At 42.4% G+C, this 18,323-nt stretch overlaps 1 protein-coding gene across 1 annotated transcript in view; it reads left to right on the top strand.

Annotated features, from left to right (window-relative positions):
* The window catches only part of gabbr1b (gamma-aminobutyric acid (GABA) B receptor, 1b), a 247,609-nt gene that overhangs the window by 98,024 nt on the left and 131,262 nt on the right, over window positions 1-18,323 (top strand). Inside the window, exon 6 of the mRNA XM_079571221.1 lies at window positions 15,427-15,561. Coding sequence (XP_079427347.1) covers window positions 15,427-15,561 — 135 coding nt within the window. The remainder of the gene's footprint in view (window positions 1-15,426; window positions 15,562-18,323) is intronic.

Genomic DNA, 18,323 nt, shown 5'->3' on the forward strand with positions numbered 1-18,323 from the left:
CCCCAAATTATTTTTCACACATTTCTTGACATTGTGGATGAACCCGATATTGTGAATTAGCAGATCTTCCACACATTATTACTGTTTTCTGGTTCTAGATGACAAATATTATAGCATAGGTATTGGAAACAGTATCGTTCAGGTGTCGGTATTGAACACCAAGTATTTAAGCATTAAAGTACTGGTATGGCCCTGCCTGAGAAGTGTTGGGGTACGGCATTTCTGTGTCCATCATACAGCTTGTTCTTAAAGCCACATGGCGTAATGCACTTCCTGACCAAAGGAAAAAAAGTCACACGCTCTTAATGTTTCGTTGGAGTGCCTTTAGCTTAGTTTGATTAAAGCTATGGTGTTGTTTTACTAACCTTTTGCTATGTCAAACCAAAATGCATTTTCATCCATTCATTTTCCACCAAGATCCTGCATTGATGATGGGAGAGTATGACCACTTGGCAAAGTCAAAGATTCTCAATGGGGTTAAAACCTGGACTCTGTGGCGGCCTCCCTGAACGGTTTAAATACGTCAGCTTCATTTCGATAAGCTCGCTGCAGTAATAGCATTGTTGGTGTGTGTGTGTGTGTTCTTGTACAGACCCACAAAGTGAGGACATCAACGAGCTGTAGACCAACAGAGTGAGGACATTTTTGGAAAGTGAGGACATTTTGGGTGGTCCTCACTTCTTTGAAGGACTGTTTGAGGGTCAAGATGTGGTTTTAGGGGTAGGTTTTAAGGTTAGGGTTAGGGTTAGGGGCTAAGGGTTCAAGGTTAGGGTCTGGGTAATACATTATGTCTATGAGTGTCCTCACTAAGATAGAAGTACAAGATTGTATGTATGTGTGTGTGTGTGTGTGAGTGTGTTCATTTTATGTAGCCATGTATACAGTAATAATATTGTCAAGTTTTATCCAAATCATGAATCTTTTGGGGAAATGTGTTCCGGCACCGATCAGAAAGTTGATTCGGGGTCTTCAGAAGAACACAGTTACCAAGATCTAGCGCGCAGAGTCCAGAAAGCTTGTTTTTCAGTCTTTTACCCCCCGCTGCTCCGCAAAGCCAGCTGCATCTGAGGCCACACGCTGTGCAACAAGGCTCGGAGAATATAGAACACCAGCGCAGCTTCGGACGGGCAAAATCTGCGAGGTTTCCAACGCAACACTTAAAAGGATGTCGCTCACTGCATGCGCCGCTGTACAATGTTACTAATTTAGGTCTTCGGCGATTTGTACTGATTTCAAAGGCCAAAACTAACTGAAAAATGATTGAAGGTATTGTTGTGTTTACATGTTACATTGAAAGCACTCTCCTGGCAACAGTCAGTGGGATAAAGGAATCGTTTGAGGTAATAACCGAGTATCTTGTTTTGCTGAATTTGAAATAGTTTTTCAAATCCTCCTGCTGACCTGGCTCTGACTCTCCCGGCACCTTGATGGTATACACGTGTTGCTCTTTTGAAATGGAACTACAAAAACAAGAAAAGAAAAAGAAATGATTTTGTTTAAACATTTTCAACATTACTTTTACAGAATAGAAATAGTGGAGAGCGACCTTATGCTTTGAGGTTCATGAGTAACATGTTACTAGCCGACAAAAAGATTAAATAAGCCTAAACTTCTTTTTGTCGTAGAGACGAAACATCCTCAAGTCAAACAACCCAGTCAAACTTTGGAAACTTCCACCACGATGATGACTTTTGGACGACTGAGAGCCTATGAACAATAACACCTCAGGGCTCCAAACTGCGACCGTTTTAGTTGCATATGCTCCCAAATGTAGGCCTTTGCGATCTAAAAAAATAATTACTCGCATGTTTGCAACCAGCGTAAATGCTCCAGTCCACCTTAAAAGAAAGCCTTCTCGCACTACCTTAAGAAGAAGCTTGTGTCATTGTTTTCATGAAAACTGTCTGTTCTAAAATAGTTCCAGAGCATATCTTAGACTAAGATCTGTCCTCTGTTTTGTCATTCCTCCAGTCCCACTGACGACATCAGCCTCTCTGTGCTCTCTGCGTATATGTATGTGTGCTTGTGCGCCGCTCTCACTAAATGAGCTGATGTATTTACTGCAGTCTCTTCATAATTAAACGGGGAATAGCCTATATCGTTCAGAAACTCGGGACTGGAGGCATCTCTAAAATGACGCTCGAATCGATGTCAGGGGGAGAAGCCGTGCAAACTTCAATCCAGGCCGCTCGCCGTCTCGCGCCGCGCTGGAAGCGAATCATCGGCGCTCTCGCGTAATACAAAACACAAAGTCACAAACGCAATGTGAAACACGTCTTCAAAGGTCCCGGCAAAGGAGTTTGCCGCTTGTAGCGCGATCTATGGAGCTGTCCCCCCAGCACAGAGTGAAGAGACGACATTCAGTGAGTGCGGTGAAGCAGGGGCGGAGCAGAGAAAGTCGGGGGGTGGGAGGCACAAAATCTGGTGTCACATTTACAGAGTTGGAATATAGTGAGTTTTGTAGATTGCTTAATCAAGAGCGAGAATAACACATCTATAATGCAACAGAATGATGGAAGTGGCACATGATTTGTTTAAATTCCCTTCTTCCCTGTTAAAAGCTTCCCTGATATTTTTTTGGTTGGGCTTTAGGGTGGCCAGATCTCCCAGTTTAACCGGGACAGTCTCAGTTTTGAGCCCTCTGTCCCATGTCCCAGTGTTTTCTCTCCAAAACATTGATTTGTCCCAGTTTTGAACCAGCTCTTTTCCCCAGTACCAAAAGAGTTTTTTTACTTGAAACTTAATGACTTTTGGCCGTGCGTGCGAACACAAAGTTAATTTATTTTAATTTATTTAATTGACATTAGACTTTACAATCAAAAGGTTTTACCATTCAACGTGAGTGTAAAACAAACTCCCATTGTGTCCCAGTTTGTAATGTGGAAAATGTGGTCACCCAAAGCTTGCCATGTCTGGCTGAAATAACACATCTAAAGAGGCATAACCCTGACTGAAAACATTCAGCTGTTGTACTGCCCTGGAGGAGACTTCAGTGTTTAAAACTGTGTTTTAGCCTTGAAGCCAAAAGTAAATAATAAAACAGCATCACCGTCGGAACTAATCTTTATGAAACACTCTTGGCTTGACATTTATTTGTTTTCTTATGTTTTTTAAATGCTATTTTATTTTCAATTTACGTTAAAATGTGAACAGGAGTTGTTTACCCCTCATTGACCAATAGGAAGTTAATGAAAAACCTTCCGTGCACAGAGCCTATTATTTTCCATTTTAAAATCGACATTGAAGTTAAATGTGTTTACTTCATAATTGGGACCAGAGACAATGTTTTGAAATAGAAAGAGAAATCCTACACACTCTCTTTGACTCAACAGAAGTACAAACCCATTTCATCTCGGCATCCTTGGCTCTATCTCGCGAACAGCCGCGATTGAAAGACTAACGCAGCTTCTGTGGAGTAGCTGCAGCTGTGAGCGGCCGTGATAATGGATGTCCCGCTCATCTCCCTGTCTTCCACGTTTGGCCCTGGAGAATCTCGAAACCGTGTGTGTCATCAAGTCGTGCAGCCCCGTCCAACCCCCCCCCCCCCCCCCCCTCCTCGCCTGCTCCCGCGCACACGATTAAAGCCCAATCCAGACACAGGCAAGCACACACCGAGGTCCCAACGGCTCTTTCAGGACCGCAGATAGGATAGGACGAGGTGGGCTATAGGCTGGGGGGCTATGGCGCGCACCTGTGTGTGTGTGTGTGTGTATTTCATTTGAATTTGCTTGCTGATTTCCCCCGAGTGCCCGGAGTTAATCAATGAGTCAGCCCTGGAAGGTAGGCTGGCTCCGGATTACCACTGGCCTCTGCTTTACAAACCAATTTGTCCAATCGGAGGAGCGAGGAGAGTGCAGAGGGCCGGGTGTGCCGGCGCGTGGACGGTATGGGGACAGGGAACAGGGGGCAAGAGCGAACCAATATGCTTTGGATAGTTTGGTACATACAGGGATACAGAAAATCCCTTCAAATGACGAATCATGCAAATAGTGCTTCTCGTCTTCTTTGGTTGTTTCTTCTTCTACTGCTGAAGCGCTCGTTTTTAGACTGTACATAAAATGGACTGAGGAGGATTCCATGATGGGTTCATTCATGCGACCGTGTTTTTGGAACCACTTCCATATTTAAACATGGGCAAAAAGAAAAACAAATAAGACAATGTCAAGACAAAGACGTGAAAGTAGGAATGACAAGCCTTGTGTCCAAAAATGATGTAAAATGGACTCAAGAATGTTTCATTGGAAAGACCGTAGGAGCTTGGAACTTCCAGTGCCCGCCACTAGGCTCCGCAGCTCATAGCAACACTATGTCCATCATTTTCGGTCTATGGTCATCTATGGTCTCTAAGGTCTTCAAGTCCATAAACCATCACCGGCTGTTCTGCGCCCAAACTGAGTGTTGATTTCTTAGCCCGCCATTGGCTAAAAAAATGCCTGTTGTATCATCTTGTCCTGTAGACAGATTTCGCACTGAAATGATCAGGCAAGTTAAAGTATTTCTGGTGCCACCACATGATGCTGGCTAATCAAAGACAGTGTCTGAAGCTCGAGATCGACTGATTATGCTGGATAACTCAAACATCTTTAAATGAAACAGTATTATATTATGGTAAAAACGTATAGCTTCTGTTAGTCGAGTCATTTGCATGGTACGTCTTGGGGGGTTGAGCAGGGCCTTGTGTTGAGTCTGAAGTGAGGAGACAGTATGGAGACAGTATACGGCAGGCCGCAGCACATCTCCACACTGCTCCTGTTTTAGACGCTTGTTGCTAGGGAACTGCTACCGCACGTAGAGTGTGGATGTTAGCACAGACTGCAGCAGGAAACTACGGAAAAGGCTCTGAATGAGACGCCCTCTGACCTTTTGGTGACTTCATGCCGGAGAGTTGCTGGGTTTAAATGTATCTGTTAATTAAGTGAATTAGGGTGATTTAAAGTGGCCGTGTCATGAATAATCGTGGCTTATTAACCTGCTTTTGGGAAATTCAGCATTGAAACTCAAGACAAAGATTCAGCGCTAATTTCTGAGCTCACAAAATGTGTGGGCTTGGGATTGTCATGGTTAATTGTTAGTAAAAAAAAAAAAGTTTCACGCCTTTCACAGACATTGTCATGAAGCCCTTTACATGAGACAATGTTGCATTTATCACCACACACTGTGGTGGTAAGCCTCATGTGAAGCCAGGGCTACCGTGGGACAGACCGACAGCAGAGAGGTTCCACACGTCTGTGCCAACACACCCTCCGACCACCACCATTCATTCACTCACACATCATTCCTTCTATTGTACATGTTTTTAGTGGTAGAGGTAACTGGAGTACACCACGTTCCAAATTATAATGCAAATTGTATTTCAGTGCCATAAAGGTAAAAAATACAAAGATTAAGCGTAATCATCGTACTGATAAGAGATTTGTGGATGATTCAGAGCACACAGGGGTTTGTGCAGATAAAGGCACAATGAGGACGGTTTTTGCCAGACAAATACATCAGATTAAGAGAACAGCTGCTACAAAGCAGCAGACTGGTGCCTCTGGAGTCTCCCGAACATCAAGTTGTTGGATCCTCCAGAGGCTGCAGTTGTGCATAAACCTTCTCCCTCTGGCCTCCCCTAAACTGTTAATTGATGCTGAGGAGCAGAGATAAACTCCACCCAGAACGGTCTGGTCCGGGATCAAACCTAGAACTTTCTTGCTGAGAAGCGTGAGCTCTAACTTCCGAGCCACCGTACCGCCCAAATCCCCGTCTTCGCTGCCAAGAGGTAACCGTGAAAGAGTCTAGTCTCTCTAACAATCGGCTCAAATACCTTGATGTTCAGACCAAACCTGATGGCGGATTTTACATCACTGAAAAAAGCTTTTATCGATACTAATTAACAACATGGCAGCAAGGGAAAATCACAAGGTTCTGCTACAGACCTACAAACATAAGTCTGTTGCATATTTCATTGCTTTCGTGATTGTTGTTCAGCTACTCTTCCCAAAAGATTCAAATCAGAGTCTTTTCAGATCGCTAATGAAATTAACACCGTAATATCAATCTGGCTGCTGACGGGTCGATCAATTTTAACTGACATAATTGGAACATTTATTAATGAAGTGAAATGAAACCACTTCGGGACACCGTTTTCTTTGGACCAATAGGTGATCACACTCGGCTCAGTGCTAGTGCTCTCCAAGTTTTGTGCATGAATCATGACCAGGCGCTCCACTCATGAACCACTCTGGGTGGCCTTTCATTTTAACAAAGGGTTAAGTTTCTGTGCAGGGATTTAAACTGCTCAGGGATTCAGCTAACGGTTAAAGAAAATTGAGAAAAGGTGCATCCCTGGACTGAACCCCTGATAACCCCCTTATCAAAACTTGCTTTCGTGGAGGCAGTTTGAGTTTTTAATATTTCTGTCTAATCACCACAAATATTTGAAACCCTTTATACTCAAACTGAATCGACGGAACTCTCCTCTTCGGATTTGCTATTCACTATTGCAATATATTTTATTGTCCTACTGCGCTGCTGTGACCAAGTAATTTCCCTGGTGGATCAATAGACTGTTGAGTGTCGTCTTATCTTGAGAAACAAAAAGACACGTTGCTTTCCAGACCTCTTCCTCTCCTCCTGCTCAATCTACTCCCTTATTTTCGTGTTATTTCCCTTTGTATTTTGTTGTGCCACCGAGCTGTGTAATTTCCCTTGTGGATCAATAAAGTCTGTCTACGTCCAACACCTTTTCGACTTTTATGCAACGGAGGAATACAGTTTGAGAGAAAGAGAGCTCCTCCAAAGACTCTCCTGGGACCTGCTGAAGAGGCTTAGGCCTAAATCCGGACTTTAGTATGAGCAAGTTCTAATCCTAGTTTAAACCAGGCTTAATCCCAGACCTGAGGATTGAACCAAACCAGGACTGGTGCCAGCACTTAAATCTGGATTAAACCAGACTGAGCCAGCAAATTACGGGGCTAACCCAATGCAAACAATGGACTGGGGAACGCTGCATATGTCTGTGGAAGCATGCGGGCAAGAACCGCTTCAGCTCTCATGCTCTGGAGAAATGCTTCGGATTTGATTGACTGCACCTTTGTATTGTCTCTCACACGTGTTCATTCACTAGAATGTACATGTTTGGTATCCACGTGAATCAGGAAAAGAATGAAAATATTTCCTTTCTTGGAAACGGAAGAAATATACCTATACATGCCTCTTTATGGCCTGTTTTCTCAAAATGAGGTTCCCTTTACACTCTTATACCAAGATCTTTGCTTTATTAGCTACTACAGACTCCAAACTTTGCAGTCTTGGTTTGAAAGAAAAAAATGTGGCTATTGATTTTGATGTCCGGTGCTCAATGGCACATGTGTCCGGAAAAAAAAAATCTTGCATTGCTCCCACATTTTCTTTTAGTTTGAGTGTGGCCCCTCTTAGCTGTGGAGTGCCACAGGGCTCTATTTTAGGTCCTGAATTGTTTTCTTTATAGGGTCCATTTTTTCATGGAAGAAAGACTCACTGACATACCAGGGTTTCCGTGGGACATTATAAAGCATTAAAAGTCATTAAATAAATGTTACCGAAATCAAGGCTAGATGCAAGTTGGCCATCATATACTCACTACTGCCACCTCAGGTCATACATGTAACTGCACCTTCTACATTAAGCTCGTGCATGACAGCACTTCGGACCCGAAGTAACAACTTTTTGAGTGACAGTGTAGGATTTTAGAGGCAGTTGTGGTGAACAGGTCTGAGCTCATTCTCCACATTAGGACATGGCTGGAACATGTAGGGGGAGGAAAATACATATTTTTTTACATTTTTCAACTCCGTATAGTTCCTTTAGATGTCATTGAAAAGCATTCAACTACCAACCACTCCAGAGGAAGAATATTTTGCAAAGGTATTTGTAAGGTATATTTTAGGTATCGCCATTTGCTAATTGCGACATAATCCAGAATTGTGCCTTTTTGACTCTCTTTGAAGCTGCATGTTACTTCCACCGTCAATCAGACCTGAACACACTTAACTGCACTTTCCATTCTGAATCATGAATGTCCGCCGTGCTGTGCCTTGATGGCCTTGCTGATGATAAACTGTCATTATCGTACATCTGAGAACATTTCATCCCAAGGCCATGCTGTCTCCGTAATGAAAGCGCCTATAGGAGGAACATGATTATTTCACATGTGTTGAAACAGTTTGATACGGTGCGACAGAGCTGTAATTATGGCCGGGTCCATCCTGCTCTCCCGGCACCGCCACTGTCCTCTCCAATGATACAGTGAGGATAAAAGAGTCAGAACGCTTTAGGGACAACCGGAGTGTGGAGAAGGCAGGGCACAAATGCTTCTACTCTTCGCCAGCAGAAGTGCCTTTGGGATTCAAGGCTATGAATAGAACATTCAAAACCTGCAATTGACAAAACTATATAGACAAATATGTGGTAAATACATTGGTTTGCTTTTTAGCTTGTTAAAAACAGACAAAAAATAAGTGAAAGAGAAGTTAAAGGAACAGGCCACCGTTTTTCCATACTGAGATATGTTCTTACCTGAGCTTAGATGAGTTGATGCGTACCTGTCTGGTCTTTGGGTGTGCCCTCAGTCACGCAAAACGACTAAAGATGTTGTCAGCATTTGGCCTCTCCCAATGTATTCCTTTAGCTCCAAACGGGGGTGAAGTTGGAAGCTACCAAGCTCTTCCACGGGCACGCACACAGACCTGAGAGGTACATATCAACTCGTCTAAGCTCAGGTAAGAACATATCATCGCAGTATGGAAGAACGTACTATGATTTTAAAGTGCTTTGTTAACGGCCTATTCCTTTAAAATGACTGAACATAAGTAAATTTCGCCTTAGTTTGAGTCATTTTGTATTGCCAGGTAATGAAAATCTGCTAATGGAATAAGTATTTTTGCAATAAAGTCAGTGGTCAGTGTTGCGTTGGATGGCGTCACCCCGCCCCCCCCCCTCTCGACGCTGGTGGAACTAATTATTGCAATCGCCCGCACGCACCAGAGCCGTCAACACGCCACTGCGGCACGAAAGCCAAAGCTCCCATCTCCGAACAAACGTCAGCAAAGCCGCGCATGACTGGCATCGAAAATGGAAAAAACAGCGGGCTTTCAGGGGAGGGTGGAAAGGACAATTTCGTGTTTCCGCGTTTGTGTGCTATATATGTAAATATTCACGTTGTGCATTTGTAAATTGCAAATACATTTTATTGAGAAAATGTCTTTTTTTTAACCGTTTTTCAGTATGAGGCTTTCTTTACAACAACATCTCTACTCCTTATACTTAAAGGGGCTAGATGTAAGTTAGCCATTTTATACTCACTACTGCCACCTCAGGTCATACATGTAACTGCAGCTTCTATATTAAGCTCGTGCATGACGGGACTTTGGACCCGAATTAACACCTGGAACAGTGCAGGATTGTTGTGGTGAACAGGTCTGGGCTCATTCTACACATTAGGACATTGTTGGAACATGTAGGGGGAGGACAATACATAATTTTAACATTTTTAAACTCCGTATAGTCCCTTTAACAATTTTTTTTTCCTAGGGATTTGTTTTATATTTAATTGATTAAGCTTTGAACTGCAAAAAACAAGGCAGTTTTCATCACATGAAAGTGTTTACCTTGTTTGTGAAAATTGAGCTTTTAGGACAAAAAAAAGTGTCTCTTATGTCTTTGGATTCTCTGACACGAGGACAGAGATGTTCTTCTAAAAAGTGTCAGGACGTGAGCTTGCGAGGAGACCGAGCTTGTGGCAGATTTTGTCTTGCAGCAATTTCATACAAATTGGTCAATTTCACTGAAAGAACATTGCAGGTTTTATACAGATATATATCACTTACTGGTGACTTTTGGGAGACGTGCTCATTGTCACGCTCCTATGCCTTACCAAATAGATGTTCAAATATAGCTAATCTAATACTGACAGGTGAAAATGTGATCTCGATAAGCAAAATGGGCCGAGCTATTTCACTGTGCAAAGTTTTCTACGCATCGGTGTGGGTTCTGTTCACGGTCTGCTAATGCAGGCGATAGGGTCATTTTTCAGACAAATAAAATCGAAAGGGTGCACATTTTAAATGTATTCATAAATACATTAAGTGTCAAGGCAAAGCTTAGTGAAGTAGTTGGAAAAGCGTTCAAAAAGCATGATGTGACCATACAAATGTGAAAAAGACGAACTGCTAAACACATGCATTTTCTCACACATCTAAACTTGAGGCTGAGCAGGTTCCACACAGAATTAGCTCCTATAAGGGAATATAAAACAGAAACCTGCTGCCTTTTTTGACTTGCTAATGCAGCCATTTGAAATTGTGATTTTGTTTTGATGAATCGCTCAGCCCTAATAGTGTATCTTGTATCCCCTGGACCCGCGGGCATTAATATATGCAGCATAAACACTTCTCACTATGAACATGTTTCTATTGATTTTTCAACGCCGCAGTCTCTGGGCTATTTATGCTGAAGACTGTGCGTGGGAAAAGCCCAGGATCTCAAGTCCCTCTGCACCTTTTTAGTAATTAGACCAATTATTGATAAAAGTGAAATGATAAGGATTTATCAAACTCGACATGCAATCCATTTGCTTGGTTAAGACTTTACTTTTTAATGTGATAAATCTGTCCGGTTTCAAAATGTAATACGGCAAAAACATAAAAACTGACCAATGACGTAATACAGTGTTTTTCAACCTTTTTTGAGCCAAGGCACATTTTTTTCATTGAAAGAATCACGAGGCACACCACCAGCGGAAAATGTTAAAAAATGTTACTCTGTAGCCTGTATTCAGTCGGTCTCATCAAAGTGTCTTGAATAGGAACACCTTATAGTCTCACCAGCCACAATGCCACAGTCACCTCCACCACATCCATGCTTCACTTATTCTCTTGTCTCAAAGAAATGAGCTCCAGTACCTGCGGCCACTTACTGATATGGAAGAGTTTTACATGGTTACTCTGCTGATCACTAGAGGGAACAGACATTTGAAAACGGTACATTATCACTGATAATAATGAATTTGTTTAAAAAAACAATGGTGAAATTGGATAATTTCCCAAGGCACACCAGACAAGGGCTGTTTCCCAAAGCCGAGGTACCTCGCCTTGCCTTCGTCTGAAGAGGGCGGGGTCAGGCATCCGCATCATCACTCGCCGCCCAAGTGCTGGTCCAATGTTCAAGACGTCTGGAGGCCTGTGTCTTCTCTTTGGTTAGCATGTGGCTAATTTGCCAAGGATACATCAGTGTAGCCTTCGCTGCCTTGCTCAAGCCAAAATCACCCATAATGGTGCTGGCTTGTGTGACTTAAGAAAAAATACATGCTTTGACTTGTTTTATGGCTCTGCAGCCACTGTTCATTTTAGTTATGTCCTTTTACAAAAATGTTTTTGTCAAGATTTGGTCTTTTTTTTTTAGCTTTTTAGTCAATTATAAAAAATAATGGATCTATGATTTTTTTTTTTGTTCTATTGAAATTATATTATTTGATTCAAACATTAAAGCAAATTTCACTGTTTCATGGAGCAGCAAAGAACTTGATCTGTTTCATGGGCATTGATTGAATTCTATTGAATATAGTTGATATAAGGCACTTTCAAATATTTATTTCTAAAGTTTTTAGTCCCCCTTTCGAGTTTTATTTTGTATTTTCAGATAAGTCATTATCGCTGACTGCTTTTTATTTACTTATTTTTTAGTATTTAGTAAAAATATAATTATACTTTCACTCACCCGGCTCTTCAGAAGCCCCCTCATCAGCAGACCCTCCCCTCCTCTGGATGAAACACAGCTTCTTTTTGTCACTTGCTTTATCGCTGAAGTTTGTTCCATTATTAGCAGCTCTTTTTGGACCAAGGCAGGACACTTGCCTTGGTCTGGAAGGAAGTGAGTTTGGAAGCACTGCGTTCAACACCAAGGCAAGGCAAGGCACCTTTGGGAAACAGCCAGTGTCTCACGGCACACTAGTTTTCCCCGGCACAGTGGTTGAAAAACACTGACGTAATAACACTGTTTAGCTAATAACATAGCAACAAAAATGATGTATTATTACATTAGTTGCCACCCTCTGATGGAGACTGTCCAAGCTGACTCTAAGGGCACTTTTTTTTTCTGAGTGGAATTGTACAGTCGCCTTGAGAACTTGCTCGTGTTGTTCTGTTCTTACAATTTCATAAAAAAAGCTGAAATGGGGCTGGGCTAGACCAAGGGAAACCGAGTCTGCCGTTGTATTTTCCAGGTGATATTCGAGGTTCACTTTCTGAAATGCGAGCGATGCAGTTTGTTTCGAATGTGCACTGTGAGCTAAATCTTGATTATTTCTGATTACACGAGTAACAAATCTATCTCATTCAAATCAGAAAAAATCACCACAAGTGTTTTTCCACTATAGCCCAGACTTCCACCAGCGTTGTCCCCGACTCCTCGCACACGACCAAAATGAAAAACCCTGCTCTCCCATTGATCAGCGCTCGCAATTATCACCCGATTTAATTACGAACCGCCGCCGTTTAAAACAGATACATCACCGCGACGTAGGGACGCATTCAAAACCGGCGCAAATAAAAAACAATCAATCGGGTCATTATTACCCCGCCTGGCGCCCTTTGACAAATCGGCCACGTGCCCCCGCCATTATCATTTAAACAGCTTATTGATTTTGCATTGAGTATCCTCTGTAATCGCGAGGCACGACTCGCATTTGTAGCGTCAAGATAATGGCGCGCGACAGTTGGATAAATGTTTGGACGTTTTTTTTCTCCTTCTCCCCAGACAGACGCTCCTGTCGGGGATCGGGCGAAAAGGAGGGGGGGGAGTGGGTCACCTTGGAACGTGCTCCACCTAGTCACTGCGGAGTCATGTGACCGCGGACAGACGGGGGAGATAAGACGTTAGACCGAGCGCGAGAATGGCTAGCAGAGGTGACCTTTTTGATAGAGACATATGGTATTGTGTGCATAGGGATCGGCCGCGCTACGCCGTGGGAATAAAAGGACACGCCAATAACCGCGTGAAGGTGATTTAGCGTTTAGCCGTACAAGTCTTTACAAAACGGAGGGTATGTTTAAGGGCAACATATGTTTGAACCCGATACTTCCACTGCCCCCTCCTCCTCCACCCAACCCAGTTATCCTGCATACATTATTCTACATATGAACGTCTCGCCAGTTACTTACGATTCAGAAGGTAAAACGATTCACTTTGTTTGAAAATGTGCAGAACTCAAAGACGGTTTGTATTCGACACCATTTTAAAACAATGATGTGTTCAGTGTACATTGCTATACTCAGGTTGTTTTGATTTAATGAGATAAAGTAAAAGTTGACCAATGACTTGACCAATCATTATAGTATACAGGACTAGACAAAAATGACATGTAAGAGATTCCCCAAACTAATGTATAAAATATACTCTCTACCCATCTCTGATCTGTTCTCTCACGGTAATAATCTATTTCAAGTTTTGGATAGACATGGACACAGTTTGCACAGAGGCGGCAGTGTACCTCTTGGATGTTTGCTTTTGGGACTCTTCCTGGATGACGAACTTTGTTTTAACCTTGGAACTACCGAGACTTGGGGAGATGAGTGATTACGGCAAGGACGGGTTATGTTTCGGGTGTGCCCAGGTCGTCTTCGGGCAAACCATAACACTAGAACCCAGTGATTTTTATTATATGAACATTTCAAACAGTGCTTTGTAAGTTTAGTCTGTGTTAAAATAGCTTTTGAAGTGTAATAGGTTCTCTTTTGCCAACGAGGCAAATCAAAATATGATGCTGCTGATTGTATGACTGATATTGTAATCACATTTGGACATTTCTACCATGTTCAGATACTGCAAGTCCATTTATTCTGCTGGTGTTCTTTATTGTTGTTTTGTTCCCTTTGCACTATCTTCCTTGCATTTTTTATTGTATTGATTTCTGGGGTAGGCGTTCATAAGCTTTTTGCTTCAGCCCACTCCTTTTGAGCAAATTGTTAACTGCTCAAATAAATAAATCAGAACTTGCGCTCCGAGTACCCCCTAACTTGAGAGAACAAAATGAGCAACTAAATAAAATAGATTATTTAGTGGAGCGTTCTGCTCAAAGTCAAACCTTTTACTGAAAGACATCCTTTAAACTACCCTTTGTCTTTTGATAGGACTATTGTACTCAGTATGACCTTTTTTTAATCTGAGGCAATTCCAGTGACCCCTGCCAAGTGCTTATGTGCCTGCACCCCTGGTTGGGAAACACTTGTTTTTCTCTCAGGGGTTGTTGCTCCGCACGTTTTTTCTTCCAAGCAATTCCACATCGACATCATTGTATCTCGAAGATGTCCTGAAGTAGTGCTCCTCTGTGTTTTAAAAGTCCTAGACAGCTTTTCTATTCAACATAATAATAGCATAATAACCTGTGAGGCAGCGGTTCATACTGGTCTTGAATTAGTGGCAAGTGGCTCAAAAAAGACGTCACTCTGACCGTGAAGATGTTATTTTGATATTTGAAGTATGAAATTCCAGTGCTTAAGTGTTCAAAGATCCTGATTCGTGTCTAAAATGGGATCTTTAAGAAGGTTACACCATTGGCAGTTAGTCACAGGGCTGACTCAGAGACGTGTACATTTAGGCAACAAGAGTGACTAATATACAAAGCTCCTCAGAGAGTGCAACAATATTTACTGTGAAAGAAGTCATTTGGGTATCTAAAGGTTTAAGCACGCAGGAGGAGGACATTTTTGGATTGAATAAATGGGTTAGACTGAATGTTTTATATTTCAGGGGCCAGTGTCTGGAGGTATAGGACAGGAGTGCTGGCGTTTGAATGCTGGCTCTCCTATGGGACATTGACAAAGTGTCTCTGGGCACCCCCCTCTCCCCCCTCTCCCCCTCGCTCGGTCTCTGCTTGTGTGTGAACGAACGGGCACTTGATGTAAAGAGCTTTGACGACTGGTGCTTCAGAGCCATTAACTACACTCTCACAGTTTGCCGTGACATTACAGTCGATTTGTCAGAGACTGTTTTTTTTGGGATCCAATATTGAGGCAGGAGGATAAATTCCACTCGGAAGCTTGTACTTCCTCCTTGTTTCCTCATCTACTGCCAGATAGAGACGGGTTGAGAAGCCAATGTGTTAGATGTTTTCTCAAGTAAAGAGAGTGGGGAGAGTGACCAAGTTTGAGTCAACAGCTGCATGCAGTTTTGTGGAGGGCTGGGAGTGTGAGTTGCTAACACTGTTTAACTCCATTTTTCGAAGGTTAAACCAGCCCAGGAAAGACACAAGATATGAGTCTGCCTCAGCCATCTTCCAACTATCATTTGAACGGTCCAAAAAACACACAAAATGTGACGGAAGCCCATCCGTAGTTGCCGTGGTCAGATTACACTTTGTATGGAAACCTTCCCTCCTAACTTGGCTTGTGTGTGCGTGTGTTTCCACAGTGTGACCCCGGGGAGGCCACCAAGCTGCTGTACGACCTCCTGTACACGGAGCCCATAAAGATCGTGCTGATGCCGGGCTGCAGCTCCGTGTCCACTCTGGTGGCTGAGGCGGCGCGGATGTGGAATCTCATCGTGGTAAGCAATGCCGTTCAAGCTCACCCCCGACGCTCCTCCAGCTAACTGAGATTTAGACTCAAAAGGTAGAAGCTGGAGGTGTCATCTGCATTTTCAAAGCCCATAAGCCAGCACCGGACCTATCACAATGGCATCAGTGTGTTGTGTGTAGGGTTCATTTCCTCTTGTACCAGCAGAGGGAGCTCCCGGCACAGTTGCGACTCAGGGCAGAAGAAAGTCGAGCTCGTTCACAGCAAAGATGCGTGTTTTTGTGTGAATTTTCTTTCCAATAAAACCCTCATGAGGGAATATTTATTAGCTGAAAGGAGTGTTTTTCATTGTAATTTTAGTCAAAGTATTTTTTCCCGACTAAAGAGAGGCTCAAATTATGTTAAAGGTTGGTCATGGTGACACAAATTACTAAAATCTCCAGATATTTATTGTCAAAAAGTGAACACTAAATAAGAATAAGAAGGGACTAAAAACATTCGAACTTCCAGTGACTTCCAGTGAAAGAGCCATCATATTATTTGAAAAATTCACTATTCAATGAACAGATCTGTGCTTTGTCGACGTGGGAGACGTTCCATGAAACTGTGAATATGATCATATATAATATACTCCTAATCTTATTCACCCTCATCATAAAAAAGAAGTCAATTTTCAGCCGTACCTCCGACAACATTATAAGAATATTATCTAAATGACATAGATTTTGAGCAGTGGTTTTTAAAAGTGGGTGAGGGCGCATTAAGGCGCAGAAGCAGAGCGGTGATAATGCGGAGAGGAGAGAGGGCCCGTATCGGGCTTTCACTAAAATGAAGCGCGGTTATAAAGCTGATTTATGGACTCATTTGTTTGCACTGCAGGGTTACTAACGCAAGTATTAGGCCCATAAAACACCTCGCCGGCCAAGTCCCCCCCAGGAAGAGCCGATATTAGGAGAACAGAGAAGACCGGTGTGTAGCTATTATCTTCCAACATGATGCATTCTCCACATCTGAAACGGTTAACCTTTAAAGCCTCATAGTGTTTGTGTGAATAGAGGGCATGGCAACAGAAGTCATCGAATTTTGAAATTTGTTTTTTGTTTTGACCCTCAAAGCGATGTGCACCTTTGTAATGCGACAAATAACAGCAATGAAGATGCAACAAGAACTGATGTGATTGTACCAATATGTTATTATGTGCCACTGCAAAACCACAGGCCCCCTTTCATTTGTGTCAATGCACTCACATTAAAAGTAGGGGTGTAGCGGTTCACTAAAATTACAATTAGATTCGGTTCAATTATTTGGAACAAAAAAAATACTGAAAATAAACATGCAAAATGTAGTTAAATAAATATAAATAAATATAAACAGAGAATTGGATCTCAAATATTTTCTATTAAAAGAAAAATTATTTCTTCAATCTTTCAAAATGTATTAACACATTTAGTGCCGCGCTATTTATTTTTTTTCCAGACCATTTTTCATGATATTTGTAGCACCACAGCATATTCTATGTTATAGCAATGGACACATGCTATGGATTCGTTTGAAAGACAAGAATCTAAGCTCTCCGTAGGTGAAAACAGTTTAATTCTATGTGTCTCGGTTCCTGAGAAATCCAAAGCTAAACAGAGGCTAGTTTTGATAAAAATCACAGATTTTTTTCTAGAAACGTTTTTTTTTTTTTTGCAACACTCTCCTTTCTGATTAACTGCTCTCTCCAACTCTCTCCTCTCTGGACAGACACTAATGTTGTGGGAAGAGGCAAATGCCTAAATATTTCCATGTCAAGTCAATTTTCAACGACAACATTGTTGCCACGTTTTGAAACACTGCATGTTATAGATCGCTTTTTATCGCGGGTGCATTTAAACAGCCTGGTTCTCTGATTGAAGACTTTAACAGGATGCTTCTCAGCCGTCCTTGGACCAATCCAGAAGTGTGGATCAGACACATCTAAAGTTTACCTGCACTCCTGGATGCTTCTGGAGGACCACAGGCCGCTAATGTGTGAGACATTAGTTCAGCTGCACTTAAACCTGCGATGCTAAATAAATGGCCCAAAATTGTACTGAAACAGTACAAACTTGGACCAAACCGAATGTGCTGAACCAAAACGGTTGAATACTTTACATGTACAGTTACAAATCTAATTAAAAAGACATTACATAAAACATTGCATTCATAGTTTACCCACTCTGACCAATGTGAAACGACTGAGGTCTGCATAAATTGTTCCTTTTCCAATATTGTATCATATGAGCAGTTAGGCACCAAAAATTGTATGTTATGTATTTATGATGTGGAGCAGTGGCACCGTCTCTTAAAGTGAATGTAAAAAAAGGCTGAGAGCTCAAACACTGGCTAAAATCGGGCCAGAGTTGTTCCCCTCTGTCAAAGGTGCCTTGTCTTGTTAAATAATGTCTCTTATCTATCGTTACCTGAAAGCCGATTGGATATTCTTCATTTCAAGCTGTGGATTCTACCATAGAAACTCACCACCGTCGTCTGTCTTTTATCTCCATGTCTTCCTGGAAACCTCAGCTCCCTTCGCCGGAGCGCCTTGCGTCTCCCTCGGCGGTGCCGGTGGTCCTACGAGCCGGCATGTACACTGCGCTCATACCCTTGCGCTCTGGGGTCGGAAAAAAGCCCCTCCACATCCGCTCATCCATTTTACATCAGCGCTGCTATTTCCGTCCCAAAACGCTCTTACTGTAACTGCGCGCAACACCCCGGCCGCTCCCAGGGGATCGGAGTAAACTAACAACGCAAGAGGGGTGAGACATCAAT

Source organism: Gobius niger (assembly GCF_951799975.1).
Source record: "Gobius niger genome assembly, chromosome: 14".
Classification (NCBI taxonomy): Eukaryota; Metazoa; Chordata; class Actinopteri; order Gobiiformes; family Gobiidae; genus Gobius; species Gobius niger.